The sequence below is a fragment of the Glycine max genome, chromosome 5 (genome assembly GCF_000004515.6).
Source record: "Glycine max cultivar Williams 82 chromosome 5, Glycine_max_v4.0, whole genome shotgun sequence".
Taxonomy (NCBI): Eukaryota; Viridiplantae; Streptophyta; class Magnoliopsida; order Fabales; family Fabaceae; genus Glycine; species Glycine max.
Genome location: NC_038241.2, coordinates 38,006,109 through 38,023,828, shown reverse-complemented (window position 1 = coordinate 38,023,828; position 17,720 = coordinate 38,006,109). Strand labels below are relative to the sequence as shown.

Below are 17,720 nucleotides of genomic sequence, written 5' to 3'. Positions count from 1 at the left end.
GGAAAAAAAAAAGAATCACTTGTAATAAGCACGCTACATGTTGTTGATTACGTTATTAATCAGCACACTACTATTTTTTTTTCTTTTGTAAAAGTTAAGTTCCTTAATTTTTAATAACTTTTATCTAACGTTGATCAGGTTAATTTCTACCTCAACTAATCCCCATTAAAATTTCAGGTTAATTAAGAATAAAAATAAATTAGTCTTAATTCATCCTATGTGAATATCTTATGGGGGTATAAGATTGACCCAGTAATTAATTTTAAAAAAAAGTAAAGGAAGAAGGAAGAGAGAAAATATTACAGGTCGAATCTCTCTAATTGATATTCTTGATAAAAAAACTAACAAACTAATTATTGTCAATAAAAAAATAATATCCTATGATTTATTGAGGAAATTTTGGAGACGAAGTTACAAATTATATATTCAGATTATAGAATAACCATGCAAATGCTAGGTAAAAATTAACCTTTTTTGGCAATGTGCTTGACATACTATTTAAAAGGGTAAAAATAAGTGTGATATTATAAGTATTTTTTTATACTATTTTTCATTTAAAATTAAATTTTCACTTTAATGACTTAATCAACATTCAATACAACCATTTTTTATATCAAATATTGAAGTGAAAAACAAAGTTTAATAATAAAAAAAATGGGCCATTTTTTTAAACTTAAAAAAGTGATTTTAGAAAAAATATTTTTTAAACAAGAAAATGAGATTTACTTCTTAAAAAAGTAAAAAGTTATTTTTTAAAAGTAAAAATAGTTTAAACAAATACATAAAAAATTACTTATTTTATTAAAAAAACATTTTTTCCAAAAAAATAAACGAGCTCAATATACTACCAAAATAATTATGATACTCAATCTATATTTTTTCTTCTTAAAATGAGAATGATTATCTATTGCACGGGGGTATTCATGAACATGTGCAAAAATAGTAAAAATATCCCTAATTTATATCAATATCGTAGTATGCTGTTCCACTAAAAAATTTCTCCATCAATGTCATGATCCAACCGGGAATTTGAAATTACTAAATTAGTATTAGTATGTATGACACAGAACAGAAAAATAGAAAATTGTGGATACAATGAAAAGGCAGCAACGTGTGTGCATCAGAACCACCAATCCATACGAAAAGTGCAGAGTCCAAACAGTAGCTAGCAGAAAACGACAGAAGCAAAAACTAGTGGCCATCATGCATGCATGCACTGCACCAATGCCATGACATGAACAACTACTACATCTTTTTCTGCTTCTACACACCACTCACTCACTGTTGTTGTCTCTCTTTCTTCCATTCCATGACATGATCACCACTTGCAGAACTTCTTCAACCACCAACCTTGGAGGAGCTCAACCTCTTTCTCTGCGCTTCCTATCCAAGCCAGCTCCTCCGTTTCTATCTCTGAGCCTCTTCTTCCCCTCCCACTCTACTAACAATGGCATTGCGGTTTCCTCAACTCAGTGCAAACCCAGAATCCGGTGTGACAAAGAAGTAGGTAATGGTAATAGTAATGGGGTAGAAGAAGAAGCAAAAGATGAAGAGGGTGAGCGTGAGGTGCAGTGTGAGGTTCAAGTGGTTTCTTGGAGGGAAAGGAGAGTTAAGGCCGAAATTTCTGTCAATGCTGACATTGAATCCGTTTGGAACGCTCTCACTGATTATGAGCATCTCGCTGATTTCATTCCAAATCTTGTGTGGAGGTAAGGTAAACTATAATTAATGTCAAGAAATTTTATTTTCTATAGTAAAATGTGTAACACTGTAACCTGTAAAAAATCAATAAGAAATAATAGCAGACATTTTTAAGATGACAGTATAAACATTTTTATTTAGTATATGTGCTATTTACTTGTATATTAAGAATTTAATTTCTATACACTATCATGTATATACACCAATTGACTAATCAGAAATCATGGCAGACATGAGAATGAAAAGTGACAGTAAGAGATTGGACAAACCTTAAATAGAGTATTATAAGATGTTTTTCCTCTAGTCAATAATGGCGTTTCATCGCAGTAATAGATGCCTTTTTCTGGACAACCTTAGTACACTTTTATATTATAAATAAAATATATCATTTACTATTGATTTCTGATTTCTGAACATAAAAAAAATGGTTAAAAAAGATACGGTAATAAAAGTTAATTACTATAATTAAAAAGAAGACTTAGAGACAGACTAGATTCGTCTCTAACATATTAGAATTTTAAAATTCAGGACATTGATATACAGAGACTGATTAGAGACGCCAAAGGATAGAGGCGGATAATTCTGTCTCTAATTTTGGTCTCTAATGTTACAAAATTTTTCATCTCTGCCTGATTCATTTTGACTGTTTCAGAGTTGGTCTCTAAATTCCGTCGGCATATCAAACTTTTCTGGTAGTGACTAAAATTAGCTGTAATTATCGAGATGAAATGTCAATTTTATTTTTGAAAACAATACAAATGATATTTATAGTATTTTTTCATGTAGTTTTTGTATGAGCCCATGATTATGAGCATTGTTTGTTTGTCTTTCTTTTTTTGTAGTGGGAAAATTCCTTGCCCATATCCTGGACGGATATGGTTAGAGCAAAGAGGATTTCAAAGGTCAATGTATTGGCACATAGAAGCTCGTGTTGTGTTGGATCTTCAAGAATTCATCAATTCTGTAAGCATCTCATTCATAAACACTTGCTATTATATTTTTATTCTTCTGTGATTCAGTTACTTCATGTCAGCATCGAACTAGATATAAACCTTTTAAATTCTTAACAAGAGAAAAAGTTGAGAGTTCATTGTTAGGATTCAAAATGTTGAAACAAATAAAGTTACTGCACTACTAATCTGTCTACTGCATACGAAGGCAAGAAAATATGACGAATCATCTCTCCATCACAACTCATTCACTTCAAATACTCAAATTCAATGTTTGTAGGTCAATGTACATAAAATGAAATGCTATTATTTATTTGTTATGATTCTTTTCATTTGTGTGGGTATACAAATTCAATAATAAATAACTTGTATAAGACAGCTAGAAGGAATCAAAGTGTTCATTTTAGTGTCTAAATGTCTATGCATCCTTGGCAGGCACCCAAAGCCAATTGCATTACAGCCATTACTTGGTTGATGGAAAACTTTCTCAAGAATTGTACGTTCTCATACTCAAATACACGTTGTTTTTAATGCTTCAGGCATGGGATCGAGAACTTCACTTTTCCATGGTTGATGGAGACTTTAAGAAGTTTGAGGGCAAATGGTCTGTCAAATCTGGAACAAGGTAGGACCTATACCCCTGATAGCCAATACTTGCTAAGCAGCCTTGCATAATATAGAGACTATATTTTGATTTTACTTCTGGACTCATTGGACATCTTAAGGTTGCTTCAATTCAAACCGCTGTATTTATCTTTAGTACATCACTTGTGATACAAGGAAGTTCTTATATGATTCAGTTGAATAGCTTCATATCAATGTATTTTGAACTTAAACTCCTGACTATATTCTACTTTTGTATAGGCCACAATGCAATTGTATGAAAGAAAATGAAGTTATACACATTTGCCGTTGACCTCGAAAATTTATAGTTTATTCTTCAACTCTGTTTCTTGCAGATCTTCATCGACTAATTTATCTTATGAAGTTAATGTTATACCAAGATTCAACTTCCCAGCTATTTTCTTAGAAAGGATTATCAGATCAGATCTCCCTGTGAACCTCCGAGCCTTGGCATATAGAGTTGAGAGGAATATTTCTGGAAATCAGAAACTTTCCCTGCCAGAAAATCACTTGGATAAAACTTCTAGTGATATTTATGAGTCATCTGCCCAAAAGATAAATAGTGCTTTGTGTGAAAACAGAGAATATTTAGTCAGCTCAATTCCTGGTACCTTGCCCATGCCTTCCAGTGAGGTGAACATCAATAATTGGGGTGCATTTGGAAAAACTTGCAGACTTGACAGGCCTTGTGTGGTGGATGAAATTCATCTCCGTAGATTTGATGGACTTTTGGTAACTTATCTGCACAAAATAGTTATGTGTTGGCCTTAATTCTGAGAACGAGCTAAATTTGTGATAAAAGTTACCTATAAAATTGTTTTCATGTGAAGGAAAATGGAGGTGTTCATCGCTGCGTTTTTGCAACCATAACAGTTAAGGCTTCTGTTCGTGATGTATGGAATGTAATGTCTTCATATGAGACTCTTCCTGAGTAAGTAGTGTGTGCTTCTTCTTTACACAAAATATATTGAAAAACATAATATAAAAGATTCCTCCAGATGTTATATCATTTTTCGTAACCTGAAAAACAATAATTTCTTGCAGGATAGTTCCAAATTTAGCAATCAGTAAGATTTTATCACGAGATAACAATAAAGTTCGCATTCTCCAGGTATGGAGTTATGTCAATAATGAGAATACCCTGTTTATTGTTTGCTGGTCACTCTATTATGTACCAACCATTATTTTACCTTCACCTTCCGCTGTCAGCAAAATACAGAAGTATCTCCTTAGCAGTGACTAATGCAAGCATGAACTTGTGAATGAGATACAATTTTATCCATAAATTATGTGATTGATGTAACTTCCCAGTTTAATCAATATGCAGGAAGGGTGTAAGGGCCTGCTTTATATGGTGCTTCATGCTCGTGTTGTGCTAGACTTGTGTGAATATCTAGAACAGGAGATCAGCTTTGAACAGGTTGAAGGGGATTTTGACTCGTTCCATGGAAAATGGACTTTTGAGCAACTAGGAAATCATCACACACTGCTAAAATACTCCGTGGAGTCAAAAATGCGCAAAGACACTTTCCTTTCTGAAGCTATCATGGAAGAGGTGTTTGCCAATTAGATACAATCTTGGAGAAAATTGATCACTTGTTTGTCAATTCAAACAATACACACACACATATACTGAGTATTTGAATGCCAGAACTGAAATGTTATTTCTTTTGACAATATTATTTCAGGTCATATATGAAGATCTCCCATCAAATTTGTGTGCAATAAGAGACTATATTGAGAATAGGACAGCATCAAATATGTTCGAAGCATGTAAGCAGAATACAGATTTGGGGCAACAAACTGTTCCATCTGGCTTTGAAGATGATGACAGCTATTGTTCAGCAGAAGACTTGTTTGATTGCAATGCTCAAAGCTCATCTCAACAACGACCAAGAGTTCCAGGTTTACAAAGGGATATTGAAGTACTAAAATCTGAACTCCTGAAATTCATTGCAGAACATGGACAAGAAGGATTTATGCCAATGAGGAAGCAACTTCGTTTGCACGGAAGAGTGGATATTGAGAAGGCTATAAATCGCATGGGTGGATTCAGAAAGATTGCAACTATAATGAACCTCTCTCTGGCTTACAAACACCGCAAACCAAAGGGTTACTGGGACAATCTTGAAAATTTGCATTATGAGGTGAGCGTGCAAAAGTTCCAATCTAGTTACCACTTATTCTCTTAACCAGAATGACAATCTAAAAAGTTAAATAACAATGACATGATGAAGGATAAATGTTAAGCATCTATGCATAACATTGTTTACATCTTCATGCAGATAAGTAGATTTCAAAGGAGCTGGGGAATGGACCCTTCATTTATGCCTAGCAGAAGGTCATTTGAACGTGCAGGTTGGTTAAGATATTCCCCTCAATTTTGATTTTGTTGTTTACAGCAACAAACCATAGGTTTGCTTACTTTCAAGTCTAGCAAAGAAAGATGGATGAAAGTTGTAACATCACAACTGATGGCTGTAACTTTATCCCACTCCCAATTTGAAGTTAGTACATGATGGAATTTTCCCACAGGGCGCTTTGATATAGCACGGGCATTGGAAAAGTGGGGTGGACTTCGTCAGGTTTCTCGCCTTCTGTCCCTCAAGGTGAGGCGGCAACGAAGCAGACAAGACAACCTTGCCAAGGATAAGAAAGTTGATGATGATGTAGCATCACCTGATGTAGATAGTGAGATCAAGACACCATCTAGACCCACTGTTTCTCAAGATCCACAAAATTGGCTTACCGAACTAAAACAGTTGGACATAAATTGGGTTGAGTAAAAAGAGTATAATGAATTGGACATATGTATATATATTGGTTTAAATATAATTTTATGCTTATTGTAACACACGATTCTTGATTTCTTTTTCATGTCCTTGTGTCTGAATTGACTTGAGGGAAGATACTTGTCAATGGTAACATCCACTGGGGGACTAAAATTTTTAGTGGCATAGAATGAATGAAATCTTTCTTGTTTTGTTCCTTCATTAAAATCTTATAGACAAAGTTCTACAGCAAGAGTAAATGTATTCTGCTGCAATGTCGTAATTACCAGCATATTAAGTTAATATACCATGATGCCCAATTCAAAGTGATTATAGGAGAGACTAATCAATTCAAGGCCTTTAGAGAAAATAACGGGAAATGAAGATTATTTGCATAAATTAATCAAAAGGTGAAGATTTGAAAGTTCATTACTGCTGCACTTTGAGGAGTCTATCCGTTGAGATTGTTCCAAGTTCAAAATTGTAAATAACTAGGAGATTGTACAATACACAATAAAGCTAAACAGAGTACACAAGAGTTGTATGATCAACTAAGCACAAAACAGAATAAAAAAAACTGTGGAGAAAATATCCTCATAATGATCAAAAAGTAGAATACATTAATTCACATTCAAACAAACAAGAAACTGATGAATCTTTCTATCCCTTTCAGAATTAGAACACCAGAGTTGAAGAGATGCACTCTAACCTTTGACTTGGTTCCTCACAGAAGGAAGGTAACAAAGAGGTTAGTTTGATATCATAGATTCTGGAATCATCAGAGATGCCATCCCAGGATTGAGAGGGCGAAGTGTAAGCATAGCCAAGATGGTTCCCACAGCTGCGGCAAAGGAGCTTGGTTCTTTGGCGCTTGGAGTTGAAAAAGGGTATCCAAGAAGGCCAGTGAAGTTGTTGGATCTGAGTGAACCTGCTCTCATCCACAGAGAAGAAGGAGATGATGCCTCTCTTTATGGACTTCGAGTCAATCAGAGAACAAGTGTTGCGGTTGCTGGAGTTCAAGTTCAGCTCATAACCACACGAACTACAGCTGCATAATACATGACATGCAATGGAAACAAGTTTAGTTTGCATTTGAAAGCTCAAAATGAACACTAGTCGCCAAATATTTATCCGTCGGTAATTAAAATATACCTTGAATTCATAATCCGTAGGTAAATATCCATAGGTTTTGTTATCAATAAATATTTGTTTATTAGTTTTGTTAAAAATGTTAGCTGGGGGACCAACCTTCCCCACTTCCTTCTCTTTTTCTCAATCACTGGATCAACCTTATATCTCTTTCCATATCCATAGGTAAAGTTAAAATATTACCAACTACGACCAATTTGAATCCATGGGTAAATATCCTTGGCAATTAGCCTTTTTCATATAGTGACGGAACACACATCTACAAGACTACAACTATGAATGATATATAGAGTGTTAGAGATAGAGATCATTGTTTGTGTGAGCTAGTTCGAGAGAGAGTGAAGGAGCGAGTTTTATAATAACGGAAGAAGAGCTTCGGAGACAGGTGGCATGGTCCCATTATCAGCTTGCATTGTATCTAACGCTAACAATAGAAGGCAACAAAATATAATCATTTCAATAATTAAATTAGTATACATTTTTGGGCTGTGGGCACTTTTTTGCCCAAAGATGTGCCTTTACAATTTCATGTAGGGGTTGCTATTTGCACCGCCTGAAAAAATTTTAATATTTTCTTTTATAAAAATACCTTTCACAAAAACCAATTTCTGCTCACAAAATACACAATAAAAAATAGCTTGAATTAAAAGTATTTTCATCAAATAAATTGCAAAATAGGACAGTGTGAATAGCAATATCTTTGGTGTATTTAAAAATACCTCAGTGAAGTTTTAATTTGCTCCCAGAATTATTTAAAATGTATGATTTAAATACAAAAAAGTATGCTGCAATAAACATTTTTGAAAGATAAAGGCTAACAACACTTTCTTTAACATTCCTTTTTTAAAATTCTCTTTAGGATTGACTATAATTTATTGAAAATTATTAATTTTTGTTGATCTCATTTCTAAATCAGGATAGAGTCATTGAGACATGTGACCCACCAAAGGTGATAATTTTCAATAAATTTCATCTAATCATATAGAGAATTTCTTTTTTTATAAAAAGTGTCAGAATGTTGCTAGCATTCCTTTTTAAAAATAATTCATGGACTATCTCGAAATACTAGACATAAATTTCAGCATTGAATAAATTTCCTATGGAGCATAACAGAGTAACGAAAAATTAGAAACAAAATGTCAAAAACATTTTGTGTGACAGGGTAAAAATGAATGTAAACAAGGGAAAAAAACCATCAGTAGTCCACAACCAGGTGCAAACATCGTGGTGGGACCAGGGAAGGTGGCAGCAAAATTTGCAGACATTATATGGTGATGGAACGTGGAAGTTCATTGCAAGTTTTATCTGAATTTTCGTGACATAAGTGCAAGTAACCCAGTAGAAGCAACAACGAAGAACCTTAACATTTTCTTTTTTTATTCGTAGAAATGAAAGATAATATGAAAAACTTTATAATAATTCATATCCTACCCAATCAACTAAACTAGAACCCTTTAACATATATTATGCCGAGACATTATCTATACATTTTAAAACCCTTGACATATATATAGGCCGAGACATATATGTTCCCACTACGAAGGACGAGGGATTACTGATTGCAATTACATCAGAGACAAAAATATACGTGGCTATCTTAACTAATCACCTTGGCTTGACAATGGAGGAAAAAAATAACCTCAACAAAAAGACTCAATTTTAAGAAGCACCTCATGTCATTCGCCTATTTCATTATCCAAGATTTTCTTAATTGCAATGAGCCTTTAAAAGGCAATAGTGCTCTTGAACTCATACAGAGCGATTATTGCTTTTTTTGTCTCACCAAACTGGCAACACATCACTGTTTGGAGCGCTTTAAGTAAACCAGCATGCCAATGCTTGTTATAACAATTGCACTTGCAAAAATACTAGAGCGCATAGACAAAGCACTAGTTTTCTGTCTAGTGGCTGTACAAGATTTTGGAGTTGTTGCTTTCGTTGAACTCCCAAAATCCAAATGCAACTTCAAAGCCTGAAATACGAAGTGCTTTATATTAGACTGTATGGAGCAAATTGAAATGTTATGAAAAAGCTAGTAGAAGCAAATATCTTCACCTTCATTCCTGCAGATGTAGCATAGCTGACGGCAGAAACAAGATCACTATCAGTTGCAAGAACAATTTTATCACCTTCATCATCCTCATACTAAAAAGGAGGAAAAAGTCAACATGATAATAAAGACATACAATATTCTCTCAAAAGGCAAAATAAATTGAAGTAGAATGAAACACACCAAAATCATAGGGCGTTCCACATCATTCACATCAAGTCTCTGCATGATTGTAGAAACTAGCTCATCTATATGTTCAGTACCTAAAAAAAACAGCAACACAATACTTGTAAGTTCTTATAAGAATCAAAGGGGGTAGGGAAGACCGGAAGATGATAACAATTACGTGGCCCAGGGTCAGATATCAATACACACTATGTTTGTGGCTAAGACAAGAAGAAAAAAAGGATTCCTAAATCTTCATAATGCTTTACCAAAGACAAGCCACTCACCACAGTTGAATCGATGCACACGGCCACTGAGATCTTTAAATTTGAAGGCAAATGAATTTCCAAAACCTACAGATTGATATGCAGACTTCGATGTATCAGCCCCATCTGATGTCATTAGCCCAGAAATTTCACTGCAATAGAACATCAATACATCATACAGGCCGATCAAGGATCAGAACAAAACAAAGCTTGTGTTTAAATGTCTGCACAACCAGATTACCTATGAGTATCAGAATCTTCCGGTGGTTCTAGATTAAAAGCTGAGTCCCAAAATTTTTGCATAATTGTATTTGCCACATCATTAACAGCTCCAGAGCTACTCTCAACCTACAAAGCACATTTTAGTAATCAGAAATTGGTATCCGTACAACACTATCATCTGTTGATACAAAGTACATGATCCTTACTAGACAAGATAATAGACTGCATTGTTATTGTGCACGCCCCACCAGTTATAAAAGCATTACAATTGTGAAGCGAGGAGGGAGTGTAAGCAGGACAACAGAACTAATCCACTAAATCTACAAGTCTACCCAGGTACAACATTCCGCTTATTTAGAGAAATAACAATCAAATTTATCAAATATGTATGGAAATCTACCAAACAGATGGAAAATATTAATACTACTATCACAAAATCTAAAAGGCAATATTCCTTTGACTAAATTGAATATGCACTGAGACAGCACAGTTGGCTGTAGACATGGACATTGACAGTTTCCATTTAGGAAAAGAAGAAATAGAAACAGAGAAACAACCTAAGATATTTCAGAGATTCTTAGATATCCCCAGGGGGTAGTGAATGATTGTAAAATCCCTTTCAAGTTCAGAAAAAGTTATGATGAGTAAATTCCAGGGACTGAAATGATGCTTGATCCTTTCATAATACACAGCTATTACCTAAACACATACAAGCCCATATATATGAACACCTCACGGCAAAATAATCAGATCCCTCCACATTCCCATCTTCAAGACTATAATGAAATAGCTTCCTTTATATATATCTGAATTCTGAAACATGAAATTTACCATGGAGATTGCAGCATGAGTTATCTGCAAAACATCCATGCAAGCCACTACATACCCATCTGCATAAACAATAAAAGTCAGCACTCAGTAGTCAGTACAAAAAGATAAGACTTAGGAGACTGCCTGCAAAATTGGAAAAATAAATGTCACCTTTGTCTACCACAGGAAGATGTAAGAATTTCCCATCATGCATCATATGCAGAGAATCCAGTATCGTTGTATCTACTGATGCACAATCTGGGTTTGGAGTCATTACCTACGTGAGAAAGGGAAGAATCAAGTAGAAAATCAACTCAGTTCTGAATACTTAGCAAAAAATCAGAACCAAACAAAAGAAAGGACCTCTCACAATGACCCTCTTTCCACTCATGTCACTTCCAAAAAACAAATATTAAAAAGAAATAACAACCTTTTCCACGAGAGTCAACTCAGGAGAAAGATTTTGAGCCACAACACGCATTAGTATGTCCTTTGAACTGCATGAGTATAGAAAACATTAAGCATCTTACAATGATTAAGGTGCAAATTAGGAAGGATGGGATGAGTAACAGAGGATTGGGGCGGATGGGAAAATCAGCATGGGACAGCATTGTTACCTCCTGTCCATGTGGCAGATTGGAAGAGAAACCAGGAAGGGGATTGTTAGAAGGTAGGGGAAGTGAAAAAAATAATGAAGGAGGGCTAGAGTGAGGTAGGCATGAACTGAGTAAGGCTTTGGGAAGGGACGCTAGCAGACCCTTGAAGTTTTGTTATCCCTATTTTCAGTTATAAAATGTCAGGCTCCTACCAAAGAATAATACTTTATACCCCAGACCTTGAGAGTTCTTCGCTAAAAAAACATGCAATTGGGTATATTATTCCATACCCTCAACTTCCAAAAGAAGGGATTAAAGTCTCTGAAAAAGATCTTACGTGAGTATACCCTGAATCTTGGTTCCCGACAAGGACACAATAACAGCTGAATTAACACGCAAGTCCCGCATCTTCCTTGCTGCTACATAGACAGGATCCGCAGGTGATGCAATAGCAACCCTAGAAACATAAAGCTAGAGAACTTTGTAAAACAATTATATCTGATTATACAAGCTTCTTGCAGCAATACATACAAATAAAAGAAAATATAATGTGGAAATTACTTTGTATTTTCACCCATTAGAGTTGACAGGGAAGGCTTGAACATGCGTTCCCTCAATGCTTCTATCAAAGCACTAGCTGATAAAAATGGTAGCAATTGAAACAGAAAATTAGCATCATTACAAAATGAAGAAGAAATATGGCCATTTCAAACACTTAAATATTGATAAAGCTAGACTATAAGAAACTAACAATTTACAGAAGCACGACTGACAAAAGAGACCTCAAAATACATGGCAACCACTTATATCAGTTTTGAAGAAACATAAACAATATATTTTAAAAGACACATTAAATGCCTAAACAGAATTTTTAATGCACTTCTATTAACAGTATTTGGTTTGCTGCTAGTCTACTTAGAAAACCTTAGAAGTTAACCTCTGAAGTAGGTCATCCAACTATAGTTTACTAAGAACACATTGCCCGGATTATTACATTTCAAGAAAAGAAGTCCTCAAGGTAAGGTTTGGGGTGTTGACAAATATGAGGACTGTCTAGCAAAACTATTTCCAGTTTAGGGAATGTTTAGCCACACAGGTGATCAATTAAGCAAATAGAAGGTTCATGCACTGACCATTCATTTGGTAATTCTCTTCACCCTATGTTTTTGCTATTAACTATCAAATCCTTTGTGTCTAATTTTAGCCGCAAGATAAATAAAGTCAACAATTTTGTTGACTGAAACAGTCATTTCAGCTAATTAGCATGCCAAATGATAAAAAAGAACATAAAACTTCCGAACTAAAAAATGGCAGGTATACTATAAACATTAAAGAGACATATGCATGGAAGTGGATGTAAAGATAATTGTTAACCAACCAGATACATTGCTACCACGGTGGCGTTCCACCCCTTCAACTGCAGCAGCAATGGCACTGCCCTGCTCAGCAGCCTTCTCCATCCTAGTTATGGCATCATAAAGACATCTGGTAATATCCAGTATGGCAATGACTTCACCATTTTCCACAACAGGGAGGTGCCTGAATTTACCTATCAGTTAAAAAGAATAAACCATATCTCATTTAATGCATTATTTTATAGACTGTCTCAATTAGTACAAAATGTAAACAGACAGAATCTAATAGAAAAATATGTTTGTCTCTTGTATCAACCAGATAAAGATACAGAAATAGCAATGGGGAAAAAATGGAACTCTAAAACAAAGAAGAAACATAATATGGCCCTCATTGTTTCAAGTCACAAACCCTTTAACCATGCATCATTCTTGTTCAATAGCATAGTAAAGTAATTGCAATATAAATGCAAACAACTCATTTATTAGTGCAAGGAAATAGAAATCTTGTGTAGTTCATATCCTAGGGCGAATACTGCAGTGCCTTATCCTATCAGAAATCCGATGAACTTAATGAAGCATGAGCACCAATATCCAAAAATACATACATCAAGTACATCCCTGCTCCAATGTAACCAGACCTCTTCTTGCATACAAGACAACCATGGTAAAAGTGTTCCACAAAATGTATTAAATTAATGACATTAACAGTAGGAATGAAGCTAACCTTGGACCATCTTCTGAAGAGCTTCTAAGGCTAGCGTATCAGATGTCACAAATATAGGACTCCGAGTCATTACTTTTGACACCATTGTCTGCTCGGGCCGTAAACCCTCCGCTATAACTCTAGTAGCAATGTCCTGAACACAAGACACACAAGCTTGTAAAATTTCACACACACACACACACGCACACACATACAACACACACCTTGTCAGTCATGATTCCAGAGAGCAAAACATTTGAATCAGTCAACAAAACAGCATCCACACGCCGAGCGGCCATTCTACGGCACGCTTCAGAAACCGTCGTCACCTCAGATATAGTGAGGGCTTTCGACAACCGAAGCTTCTTAACTGTCCTTTCTCCCCCATCAAACCTAAATAATTCAATTAATAAACACAATTAAACCAAAACACTGATACAACAACCCACCTACACATCCATTAAAAAAAAAACTTTAATTCAAATAACCAACAGAACTTTTCCAATTGACCGCATCTTTCTAATTAGATGCAAGGGGGGATAACATATCCGCCAATTAAAACAGTTAACTAAGCTAACACAAACTAAATCCCTTACACTACATATAGAAACTAATGTATCTAAATTAAATAAAACGGTTTAGTTGGATTTGTACGGATCCGTTTTTATCGTTGAAAAGAGAAAAGCAGAAACCAGAGGGAACCGAAAAGGAAAGAAAAGATGAAATGATAGAGAGAAGAAGAAGGTACTCTTGAGGTGGCGGAGAAGAAGCCTTGCTGGGAGGTTCGCTAAGGCTTCCGTTTTCGAGCTTCTTGGACAAGGAGGGAGGGCGTTTGTGTGGAACACTGTTCCTTCTCGTTATGTGACCACTCATTTTCGGAGACAGAGGTTATGTTAGTTAGGGTTCTTCCTCTGTCACCGCCACCCCTGTTTTCTGTCTCTGCAACCTTCAGTTAAAGTTATAAATATTTTCCTTCTTTTTTTGTTGCTCAGTCAGAGGTTCAAATTTCGCACCATTTATTTTAGAGAAGAAAGAAATGTAAAGAAGTGAATAAAGGAACATGATTTCGATTTTGTTTTTACTGTAAAAATAGAACAAAGTTTGGTTTGGAGTTGTGGTTTGTATGTGCCCACTTGTTAGGGACATGAAACCCCCCCAATTTGGATGTATTTTCCTTTCTTTCTTTCTTTTTAGGAAAAAGGGTCTTTTCTTGGATATGTCTTTTTCCGTTAACTTGAAGGTATGGTAGTTAATAATTTTTAAAGGACAAACTTTAGTGAAATTTCATTGATAATTGTAATATGTATTAGTTTTTAATGTACCAATTATTAAGTTGAAAATTTAATTTTAATTGAAAAATCATAACATAATAGGATGTTTTTCAAGAAATAATTTTAGATCATTCTACTTCATCCTCCTAAAAATCGTCCTCCTATTAATATAAGGATTTATAGGAGAATAAGTACCAAGAAAATATACCAAAATAAATTTATGATTGTATTTAAGACAAACAACATAGATATATTAGATAATTTAACTATCTATTAATAGATTTTATCAAAAAATAAATTCCTCAGAAGTTAAAATTTAAAAATTTAATTTAAATACACGGTAAAGTTTTTTATAGTGGCGTTCAATCATATATTATTATATATGAAAAAAATATTTTTTATAATAACTATTTAAAAAAATATTTCTAAAGTAGTTTCTAATTAGTTTTTATAATTCAATTTCTTATTAGTTGATAATATAAAAAAAAAAACACTAAGGTCATGTTGTTCAATAAGTATTTCAACTAATTTTAAATTTTTTTATTAGTTGAAATTTTCTTAAAAATATTTCATAAATAAATTTTTTAGTAACTTTTAATACTTTTTGAAATATTATGTTATATTTTTTAAAATGTTAATTTTCAATTTTTTATATGTTTTCATTATTATTCTCAATATATATATATATATATATATATATATATATATATATATATATTTTAATTATCCTTTTTAAATAAATTAATATTTTATATTTTATATTTTCAACTACAGTTGATTTTACTGAATATTTATAATTTTAACAAATTAATTTTTTAGTTTTTAACTAATTTTAGTTTTTTTTATTAACTTTTCATCTAATTAAGATAGCCTAATAATACAACTTAATCATGTTGAATTTCGAAATAAAATATCAATTTGATTGAAAGTTACAGTATATCAGATTTATTAATATACTCCTCCTCGACTCTAGGAATTGGTACGTTGTTCTTAGTTAACTAAACAGTAAACACACACTAAATCAAAAACGTTTAAATTTAATTGTTAACGACCTTCCATGTTTGTACCCCTTAAACTTAAAGAGTAGACTTCCTTTTATAGATGCATTTAGTTTTCTAGCATATGATATCTGTCAGACGATTAAACAAAGCCACACAAAGCGGCTAATATTTTTTTGTACTTCACATTGTCACCATGTCAATTGAATATGGGAAATAATTATGTTCTTGTATGTAGGGTTAAGTATATATGTTTTTAAAAGTTGTGTCTCATTTCCCTTGTCAAGTGATGATTATGTTATTTTAGATGAAGAAAATTCTTTCTTCTAAGAGCAGAAATAAAATGATGTTTTGTGTGTAGGGCATACGTATCGGTGCCCAACCTGAATTTTTTTTTATTTTGAAGTTCCTACATATTTTTGTTTAGATTAGATATGTGGGAATTATTTATTCGTGTAAGAGCAATATTTTGTTTTAGGTCCACCAGCTATAAAAAAAAATGTTTTAGGTTTGACTTCGGGGCTAGGTGGAGGTTTTGAATGTCTCCACAAGTTTTTTTTAAGATAAAATTTTACTTGTATTTTTTTTAATTGAAAATTTATAAAATATGGAAGTATTTCATTTTTGTATTCAAATAGAAAAATAATAATTCATGAGGCATTCTATCAATTCAGATCAGTAATGGGAATTAGGAAATGGTGGTACAATGTTAAAACTGATGTAAATTTTCACCCAAACACAACCAAGTACATCCATAATTTTATTTTATATTTTTTGTGTGTTTGATACATAACTAATAAAATTTTAATCATAACGTTGAAAATATATATATTATGAAACAAAATCGGCATTATTTTCTTCCACTTCTACAGAACAAACATGAAGATGGCAAATGAAAGGAATGGATATGGACAATGTTTCTTTCGTATTTATCCTTGTTTCCATTAATCTAGAGACATTTATATGGCTAACAGGTATATTCAAAGATATTTGTGGCCGATAAAAAAAAATCATAAATATTTGTGAAAATTTAAAATTACAAATTTATAACATTAGCATCATACAATTATTAAAAGAAATAGTATCCCATTTTTCAAAATGATAAAATTAAAAATATAATACATCTATATAGAAAATTAATAGAAAATAATTTTTACATAATTATAGGTAACTACAGGATGAGGAGTATTGTGATTTCAACCCCACTCGTGAATATCCATATTCTGCTCTATCACGAATAATTTAATTATACAGATATTTACAAGACATTCTCCATTTAAGATAAAAAAAAAAAATGAACAAGAAGATTTCTCAAAATATATTAGTAGCACAAGTAAGCATACATGACCAATCTTATACGGGAGGCATACCTATGACAAAAACAAAACGACCTAAAGAATTTAATGATATACCTATAAGCTAGACCTAAGGCTACATGTATTATGCGAATAATTGAGATTCACCTAATGCATACCCATAGCACAGAATAAAACTTTTGGTCAAATCTAAACCCGAAAATGAGGCACGCGGCGATATACAGAGCAACCTAAATAAATTATATAAGAGACAGACAAGAGAGCATCAACCCATGCATGCATCTACAATTGAATTGAGACAACGAGATCAAGTTTTTGTTTTTAGAAATTGAGCAATTTTCTTTATACATTATCAAAATCACATATTTAGAATGTGAAATTTGGGTTGGGGGATTTGAAAATTTTCATGATTTTGGAATTATTCATTATCATCAATCATCATTGCTCTTACATAATTTTTAAAGCAAAATAATTGTCTTATATTTGCTCTACGGGAACAAATGGAAGAACTTCGAGACAGACTTTCCTTGCGTGGAAGAAAGCCAGGATGTGACAGGGAAGGAAACATCTATCTTCACTCACCACGTCATATCATGTGGATTTTAATTTTTAAAAGAAAAACTAGTATGTAGAATGCCCGGTAAAACAATATTTTATAATTATTTTAATTGACATGTAATATTAAATTTTTTAAGAAAAATATATCTTACTATCTTTTATTAATATATAAAATTATGAAAAAGTATTTATTTTAATACTTATTATAATAAAAG

The 17,720-nt window shown here is 33.2% G+C and overlaps 3 protein-coding genes across 4 annotated transcripts; 1 reads left to right on the top strand and 2 right to left on the bottom strand.

Moving 5' to 3' along the window:
• Positions 1-1,235: 1,235 nt before the first annotated feature.
• Positions 1,236-6,274, top strand: LOC100797103 (uncharacterized). Of its 2 annotated transcripts, none has more exons than XM_003525093.5 (10): positions 1,236-1,709; positions 2,544-2,664; positions 3,191-3,276; positions 3,611-4,007; positions 4,106-4,206; positions 4,320-4,386; positions 4,603-4,830; positions 4,964-5,422; positions 5,561-5,633; positions 5,811-6,274. In XM_003525093.5, exons 1-10 carry the CDS (start codon positions 1,315-1,317, stop codon positions 6,059-6,061), a joined length of 2,178 nt encoding a protein of 725 aa, XP_003525141.1. In that variant the 5' UTR covers positions 1,236-1,314; the 3' UTR covers positions 6,062-6,274. The 2 variants fall into 2 exon arrangements, with proteins under 2 accessions (XP_003525141.1, XP_014631281.1); XM_014775795.3 differs by having other exon boundaries at positions 1,272-1,714; positions 3,087-3,276.
• On the bottom strand, positions 3,882-7,515 carry LOC100785463 (uncharacterized protein At4g08330, chloroplastic). The gene is made up of 3 exons (XM_026128506.2): positions 7,199-7,515; positions 6,756-7,094; positions 3,882-4,016 (listed from the first exon to the last, which is right to left on the bottom strand). The coding sequence occupies exons 1-3, from the start codon at positions 7,228-7,230 to the stop codon at positions 4,013-4,015; spliced, it is 375 nt and encodes a 124-aa protein (XP_025984291.2). The 5' UTR covers positions 7,231-7,515; the 3' UTR covers positions 3,882-4,012.
• A 1,035-nt stretch (positions 7,516-8,550) lies between these two features.
• LOC100796573 (CBS domain-containing protein CBSCBSPB3) lies at positions 8,551-14,424 on the bottom strand. The gene is made up of 14 exons (XM_003525092.5): positions 14,111-14,424; positions 13,587-13,755; positions 13,384-13,516; positions 12,683-12,853; positions 11,866-11,941; positions 11,642-11,761; positions 11,139-11,205; positions 10,880-10,985; positions 10,730-10,788; positions 9,918-10,024; positions 9,698-9,828; positions 9,429-9,508; positions 9,251-9,340; positions 8,551-9,167 (listed from the first exon to the last, which is right to left on the bottom strand). Exons 1-14 carry the CDS (start codon positions 14,233-14,235, stop codon positions 8,994-8,996), a joined length of 1,608 nt encoding a protein of 535 aa, XP_003525140.1. The 5' UTR covers positions 14,236-14,424; the 3' UTR covers positions 8,551-8,993.
• Between the last annotated feature and the right edge of the window lie 3,296 nt (positions 14,425-17,720).